The following is an 8208-nucleotide window of genomic DNA, read 5'->3' as shown; positions in this document are numbered from 1 at the left end:
AACTGCTCTATCCTGAAGATGCTTCTGGGCCAATCAGATTCAAGAATTCAACAGCACTGTGGTCTAAAGTAGTATCGATGATGTCGGGAAATTAATAGAAGGACACAAATCGGAGAATGTGGTATTTCTACATTTCTTTTGATAAAGTACTGAGGACGAGACTTAGAATGGTCATTACAAAAATATATTATATTATATATATATATATATATATATATATATAAAGACCTAGAGGTTTCCTTATTATAATAGTACAATTCTTCATGTTGTTGCAGCTTTATTTGGCATGCCATATATCATTTTTGAAAAATCTGAGGCTGTACGGTGAACCCAGCGGCATGAATTTTTCACACCGTCCAACGACTAGCTAAAGGAAATCCTCAACTCAGACTAAAATATTGAAATATTTCAAACTTTTCCCACCAGAGCAGGTCAAACACTTTGACACGAGTATCTAAGGAGGCCACTTTGTTCTCTGACAAACTCTGAGACCGTTTTAGACAATTGGGCTCTGAGGGACCGACACTTAATATAAGAAGAGCGTTCACTTCCTGAGGATCACACACTGCATCACTGCCTCAGCTTTGGTTATAGTGTCCTCTACAGAGATCTGAGATATTATTTTACAAACAGACATTGGAATAACGACTACAGGGCTTTGCTGGGAAACATGAACATTCAGAAAAGGTTGTCAAGTACTATGTACATACATATATACATATCTCCCATGGAAGCATGGACTCCACAAGACCTCTGAAGGTGTGCTGTGGTTTCTGGCACCAAGACGTCAGCAGCGGATCCTTTAAGTCCTGTCAGTTGCGAGTTTGGGCCTCTATGGATAGGACTGCACCCCAGGGCTCCTCGCCCAACATCAGTGCCTGACCTCACTAATGCTCTTGTAGACGAATGAACACAAATCCCCACAATCTAGCAGAAAGCCTTCCCAGAAGAGTTGAGGCTATTATAACAGCAAAGGGGGACCAACTCTGTGTTGATGCCCGTAGTGTCGGAATGGGCCCGTATGAGGGCGGTGGTCAGGTGTCCACAAACTTTTGGGCATATAGTGAATGTTAATAGCTTGCAACTCCATTTTAATTGGTGTTTTGAGGTAACCACCTGATCATACGCTGTGACTAGCGGTGATACGCTAGCTCTGAGCAGTTAGGTGGAAACTCAAGTTTCCGTTCCCAGAGGTGTGTATTTATGACCGTGTGAGCTTTAGCACTGTCCATGCTTTCTGTCATTCTTCACAGTCATGTGGGAAAGCGGTGCTCTGGCTGATCAAAGCTTGTCACTCCAGGGTCTCATGCAGTATTTAACCTCGCGCTTTACACTTGCCTGCAAACTCTGTCTAGCCGAGGGCCATTTTTGATCGACAGCATACGATAAAAGTTATACAAGCACATCCTGGGCCTTAAAAGCGGCCTTTCAAGATGGTGGGAGAGCTTTGAGTGTTAGTACACAGTCTTGGCACACTGCACATCCAGTCCCCAGAGAACGTCAAATATTAATGCAGGTGCTTCCATAACGTGCAGGTGACTTCCACCACGGAAACCTCCCCGTTTCCACTGGGGTAAAATACACAAGAAGTCAATACAAGCCTCAATTATTTCTTTATTTATTTATTTATTCGTTGTTGTTGTTGTTACTGTTATTTTGACCATTGGTTTACAAAAAATAAAACTAAATAAAAGAAAAATAAAACCAATAGGACACACACATTGCTCTGACTTAGGCTGTATTTCTTTTATTAGTTTCTTTTTATTATTATTATTATTATTATTATTATTATTATTATTATTATTATTATTAATATAGCATTACACATGCATGGACCATGTCTTTTCCCTTTGAATTATTAAAAAAGTAAATACATTATTTAAACCATACACGGAACCCATAATGAACCTATTCCCCCTTTCCTTCCTTTTGAACGCTAGATCTCTGTCCATCAATTTCCACTAAAGCTCTGCTTCATGTCTCCTGATTCCCGGTTTGTGTACCCCGCCCCCACCCCCCTTTAGGATTCTCTAAGGTTCTGAAATCTCTGACGGCAGACAGCACGCGTGACGAGCTGCTGTCTTTCATCCAACAGTACGGCAGCCATTACGTCTCCGAGGCTCTGTACGGCTCCGAGCTCAGCTGTAACATCTACTTCCCCAGCAAGAAGGTGCAGCAGCAGCTCTGGCTCCAGTATCAGAAAGGTGAGTACAGGGACGAAGACGAGAAAGCTCCCTTTATTTATTTAAACTCCTCTGTGCGTTGTTGGAATTGAAATTGTTTGAAAAAAGGGATTGCAACTCTTTACAAACCAAATTTTCCCTTTTAAAAGCAACTGTTCTGACAAGAAGTATCTCAAATATAGACGTGTCTGGTGGCTAAAGCTTCGTCTGTAGAGTTCTGTACTGAGCAACGAAGCTAATTACAAATCTGGAATTTGAATGAATTTCAATGTCCACTTGGACATCCCATAAAAAGTTTGTGAACCCCTGACGTATTGGATGTAGAGTATAAACCAGCTTCAAAATGGCCACTGCGATTGGTTTTAGCTTCACTAACCCACACCAAACATCACAAAACGTTCTGTGTAAGTACTTTGGAAATACTGTACATTTTTATTATTTTTCTGGTCAAGCTACCGGTTTTTATTTTATTATATTTACAACTCCTTCTGCGCTATCTGAATGCACTGCAATGATCCTGCCGCTATAAAGTGTTTTACACCCGTACAAAATCTTTCATATCTCTGTAAACACTTCTGAACCCCTTATAAATATCAAAAAACCACTTCCAGCCACTTAACCCATCCCCCCCGTCCCAGGATAAAGTGGATATGGAAATGGATATGCAAATTGTTTCTGCTCAAACCATAACAAAAACACGCAAAAGCTTCACAAATTTATTATTGAATTTATTGCACACAAGTGATCATGAACAAATACAAACAAAGAATCGGAGAAATTTACTTCACAACGTCTACGCAATAACACACTGGCATGTTGTAGTGTCAAGGACTGAGATGTGTGGTTACAGCACCCTGTTTTTTAATAAGAATTTTTTCTATTAAAGCTATGGGCCAGACGGTAACTTAACGGTGTTGGACATTTGAAGTCAATTTGCTCGTTGTAGACCAAACGCTGCTCTTGAACGTGACTCGACTTAAAGTCGGCATGTCCCCCATTTTGATGTGTCGCCAACATGGTATCTTGTCATCCATCCATTTTTTCCATATCACACATATTTACACACCCATTCACACACTAAGGACAATTGTGAACTGAAATGCCAATTAGCCTACAATGCACATCTTTAGACTGGGGGAGGAAACCGGAGTACCCGGACGAAACCCCTGAAGCACACGGCACACAGAGCGGTGGCAGGAATCGAGGAAACTCCCAACCCAGGAGGTCAACAATTTCATTTATAACAAAATTAGACTCGTTTACGCTGTTCAATATGTTTATCTGGACATGCCAAACTTCAAACGAGTCACGCAGCAGAACTTTTAAAACTGAACGACTGAACTCACCCCAGACCGATGTCTGACGCACGGCTACGTAGTCATGTGAGGTGTCCTATAGTGATAGAATCATACAGTACAGAATGATCTAGCAAGTGCATATAATTACCTATCTTTTCTTCATTTGGTTTACGATTAAGACTCGATTCGTAATAAATTCCAGCTCGTAAACAAGTCGTAAGTCAAAACAAGGACACTTGAATGCTTCAAGATTGTATACGGCGGTTTATATTGTCCTGCTTTCGTTTTTCCAGACCTGCCAAACCCGGCGAGGGACAATGCGCAGTCTTGTTGAGGAAGGGTCAGGGTTGTTAACGTGCGCGCTCTTTTATTAATTGCTACGTGGAACATCGTTTTCAGAATCGTAAGGAAGAACGTGCGCATGTAAACTTTTACACGCGTGGCAACTTTAATGAAATGAAATGGAGGAAAGGGGGCGGGACTTCCAGAAGGGGTGTTGGTTAATATCGAAGAGTCTGAAACATCTACGCAATTCCAGATTCGTATGTTGATTGGCTCATCTGCCAATCAACTCCTATAATGTACGCCAGTGTTTAATTGTTGAGCGTCTACGCAAAATTCCTAAAGTTTGGCAGGTCTGCTTTTTCCGTGGTGAATTTACAAGCTATTGCGGTGATCACATGCTTAAAGAAATCCTGATCTTGGGAGTCCTTTGGTAACTACAACAAACTTGTATACAGGTACAAAAACATCTACGGCGATGAGGTCATTAATTGCATCATCGTGATCGTTTTATACCAAGATTAACGGACGTAGTTACACTGTATTCCGATATTCTACACTGCGAGATGACGCTACTTCACGTGTTCGATGATACGAGAGGGCACTTTGACACTGAAGAACTATCGGTCGATGGAAAAAGACACAAGCAGGAATCGTTCATTTGGTGGAGAAACATGTTCACTTTATGCATCCAGATAAAATATTTCCACTCTGCTCAGCGCTTGACCTTTAACCTGACAGTCCCCTTGATCCTCTTGATGTTAACACAGCACAGGGAGTCAAAACTTTGGTACACATTATTGATTTCACAAACACAGCCACTCAAAAGACAACACCGGTCAATTTATTGCTGTCTGTTGTGCCGTATTTCCGTAGGGGAAAAAACAAAAACAAAACAAAAGCAGCCACAATGGTAAAAGCGGGGCAGTGGTGAAAGACTGTTTTATCGACTGTCTGCACTTCTTCCAACCCTACCAATGAAATCTCAGGGATAACACAGCCCTCGAGTTAAAGTGACAAGTCAAATAAAGCTGTGCGGTCTTAACAAGTCGACGAGCGCCGCCTCTGTAAATAGGTGTACACCTTGACACAGTGGTCCCAGCAATCTAAAACCAGAAGCTGTCCTTTGTGTGTCACGGCAACTCCGACGGGACACGTCAGTCCCTCCTGAATCAGAATGTTATAACCACCTTCTTTGGGGAACTGCAGGATTTCCTTTCGGCCGCTGTCCGTCACCAGCAGGTCCCCGTTGGCGTCCACGCACATTCCCGTGATGCATCGGAAATCCTCTGTTTCGGAGAAGAAGTGGCTGAGCTGTTTCCCGAGCTGGCCGTCCGTGCCGACCGACCCGATGGAGAACCCTCCTTCCAGGTGGTGCTCGTTATGCCTGTTCTCGATGTTCAGGCCTAACCCTTGCGTGAAGTAGACCGTCCCCGCAGAGTCACAAGTCACGAACTTAGGCCTGACGGCTGAGCACAACCTGTTGTAGTTCACCACTCCGACGTTTCGATCCACCGCCAAGCACCAGAGCTTGCCTCCTTCAACATCAGACACGACAAACTGCCCAGAAGGCATGGCAGCTATCCCCCATGGCTTGATCAGCTGGTTCTTGTGGCACGCGATGCAGTGCCCGTCTGTCGTGTAAACCTTGACGGAGTTGTCGTAGTTATCCGTGACGCCGATGAGTCCCTGAGCGGTGATGGCGATGGACAGAGGGATGAGATTGGGAAGGTCGGCGCCTAGGAAGCTCAAGACGAAGTTGTCGATGCTGCTCGGGTTGCGGCGGATCTCGCGCTGGAAGCCCTTACGGTTGAAGATCTGAATACGATAGTTGCCGCGGTCTGCCACCAGAACATCGCCGTGCGGAGTTACGCAGATGCTCACTGGCAGGTTAAACATACCCGGGAGGTTCCCTTTGCACCCCATCTTCTTTACAAACTGACATAACTGACCTCCAGATGCTCCCTCTGTCACACGTCCGCCCTCATCCACGGATTTGGATTTGAAGCTACCTGGTGAGGCGCACACCGCTTCCTCTACGGTGCTCGTCATATCGACGTCACGATACATATCTACAGGGGCGGTGGTGGCCGTGACGGCAGCAGCGGCAGCGGCAGCAGCGGCGGCGGCGGCTAACTCTTGACCATCTTCCTCATCCGTGTTAATGGTACACTGCTTAGTCGTCAACTGCCCCACATCTAACGACTGCGGGTTCTCTGTTTTGACCAGCTCAGGTTCTTGCAGCTTTAGGAGTACGGGCAGACTGCTTTTAACATCCAGCTCTTCTTCGTCGTTACCACCCGATTCTTCTAGTAGAGCGGTGTCTGTTTGCTTAATCCTCATGGTCAAGTAGTCACACCGAGACACAACCTGTACCTCGGCAATGTTCAGAAGGTACGTTTGCTCTTCTAGGATCTGAGAATTGAGCTTCTCGACCTCTGCCAGGGATGCCGCGAAGGCTCTACGCGACCGCCCGAGCTCTTCCTGCAGCTGCAGCTCAGCCCTCGCGTACTCCTGCTGCACCGCTTTGTACTTCAGACGTAAGGATTTGGAAACGCCATCGATAGCCGCTTTCTTCTTCTGAATATTAGCCATGGAATCTCGAAGATTCACCAACCTTCCACCGAGGTCTTTCCGGCGCTGTTCGGCGGCGGCACGGATGGTCTGCACAGTGTGCCCTTGATGCTGGTGACCTTCCACCTTGCAGGCGTCGCAGAGCACCACAGAGCAGTCGCAGCAGTACTGACGCGGAAGCCGGTTCTTGCAGGACGTGCACATCAGGCAGGCCGTCGAGCCGCATGAGCTCGCGCAGTCGATGATCTTCAGCACCGTGAGATTGTCAGCCAGCTGCGAGATGCTGCTCATGCGGGAGACCTTACTGCAAAACGGGCATCGCACGCCATTAATCGTGCTCGCCAGGAGCTTCTCCAGGCATTGCCGGCACACAGAGTGGCCACACTGGAGCAGTTTGGGACGGAGCTGGTCCTGATTGTAGGTTTCCAGGCAGATGGGGCACTCCAGCACCTCTCGCACCAGGTCTGGATCCAGACATGACGTAGCTGCCATGATGCATTTCACGAACTACGGGTTAGAAAACACAAAAAGTGCTTCATGTAAGCATTATGTAATTGTAATACGACGAATACTTTAAACTCGACACAGGTATGTTTTACGGAAATGAGATTTAGACGTAATCACATTCCTTCTCCTCTTTATTTCCCGTGAGGTCTTAAAGAGCAGTTCCTTGACATATCCTTTTTAAGTATATAGTTGTTGTTTTTTTTTTCATGACTCAATTACATTAGCCACTCCCTCTAATATTTTAAACCCATGATACACTGTTTATAGAGCTGTGCATAAATCTAATTCTTACTGATATACATTACTGCAGACTGAGTTTATTAGTTTGTCCCCCCCACTGATGTGATGCATGAGGTTCTACATTAGTGCATGATGTTTTATTCTGGTATCTAGAATGATCTGTTTTAATTTTTATATGCGTTTTAAAATAAATAAACACTCGTTTCTGTCTTGCGTCAGCAAACTACCATGACTGAATGAGAATATTTCATGTTTAACATAACCAGCAAAAAAAAATATGTCTTTTAAAAGCTTAAAGATAGTGATAGTGCGTTGTTAAATAAAGCGACTAATAATAACTTAGCTCTGCACACACCTATTAGTGTGCTAGTTAGCAGCCATGCTAACGCAAAGCGATAAAGCAAAACATATATATTTTTATATATATTTATATCCGCGTAATAATTATTCGTAATAATTTAAAGACGGACTAATATCGATAAAGTACTAGGTGAATTTAAAAAGCGGGTGAAACCGCATAAACTGCGGTATATTTTGTCCACACTAGCGCTTACCTGCTCAGCTCAGCTCAATGTCAGCCTATGATGCAGCATCAACAACCCGAACACTGCGGAGCTGACGTCATCCGGGTGTTTAAGTAAGGTCCCGCCCTTCAGCTGATGTGATTGGTGGACGCTCTGTTCAGCTCCTATGCGCTGATTGGTCTGTAGACTGATCCTTCACGTGTTTTGCCCCTCCTTTCTTTTAATATAGAAAATGCTAACAATACGAATTACACATTAAATATGTTAATTTTACCATACATAACACAGTCTCAGTGCAAGACAAACACTATACTAGAACTCTAGTAGGATTTTTTTGTAAAATAAAAATATAAATAAATACAATTATTTAGATCGTGTCAGCCTATTGGTTTATTTATAGTTCAATATTTTAGGCTTTTGGAAATGGAAGATGTACATGGTATGAAATGAGAATACTAATATATTTTATTTACACATGCAATATCCTTCCATCTATCCATCCATTTTCTATATCACTTATCCTACAGGGTTGCGGGAAACCCCCGCAGATTTTGATTTTAAAATAACTCTTATCTTAGAGCAAGGAAAATGGGAACTTAG

General features: G+C 43.9%; 2 protein-coding genes across 3 annotated transcripts in view; one reads left to right on the top strand and one right to left on the bottom strand.

Moving 5' to 3' along the window:
- Positions 1–8208, top strand: part of LOC108260352 (astrotactin-2) — a 345742-nt gene that overhangs the window by 282926 nt on the left and 54608 nt on the right. For both annotated transcript variants that reach the window (XM_017460589.3, XM_053676996.1), the window contains exon 16: positions 2025–2204. In XM_017460589.3, the coding sequence (XP_017316078.1) occupies positions 2025–2204 (180 nt within the window). The remainder of the gene's footprint in view (positions 1–2024; positions 2205–8208) is intronic.
- On the bottom strand, positions 2886–7720 carry trim32 (tripartite motif containing 32). Its single transcript, XM_017460590.3, has 2 exons — positions 7639–7720; positions 2886–6844 (listed from the first exon to the last, which is right to left on the bottom strand). The coding sequence occupies exon 2, from the start codon at positions 6827–6829 to the stop codon at positions 4805–4807; it is 2025 nt and encodes a 674-aa protein (XP_017316079.1). The 5' UTR covers positions 6830–6844; positions 7639–7720; the 3' UTR covers positions 2886–4804.

This window comes from Ictalurus punctatus, chromosome 28 (genome assembly GCF_001660625.3).
Source record: "Ictalurus punctatus breed USDA103 chromosome 28, Coco_2.0, whole genome shotgun sequence".
Classification (NCBI taxonomy): Eukaryota; Metazoa; Chordata; class Actinopteri; order Siluriformes; family Ictaluridae; genus Ictalurus; species Ictalurus punctatus.
The sequence above is the reverse complement of the archived record's forward strand: the minus strand, read 5'-3'. Positions and strand labels throughout refer to the sequence as shown.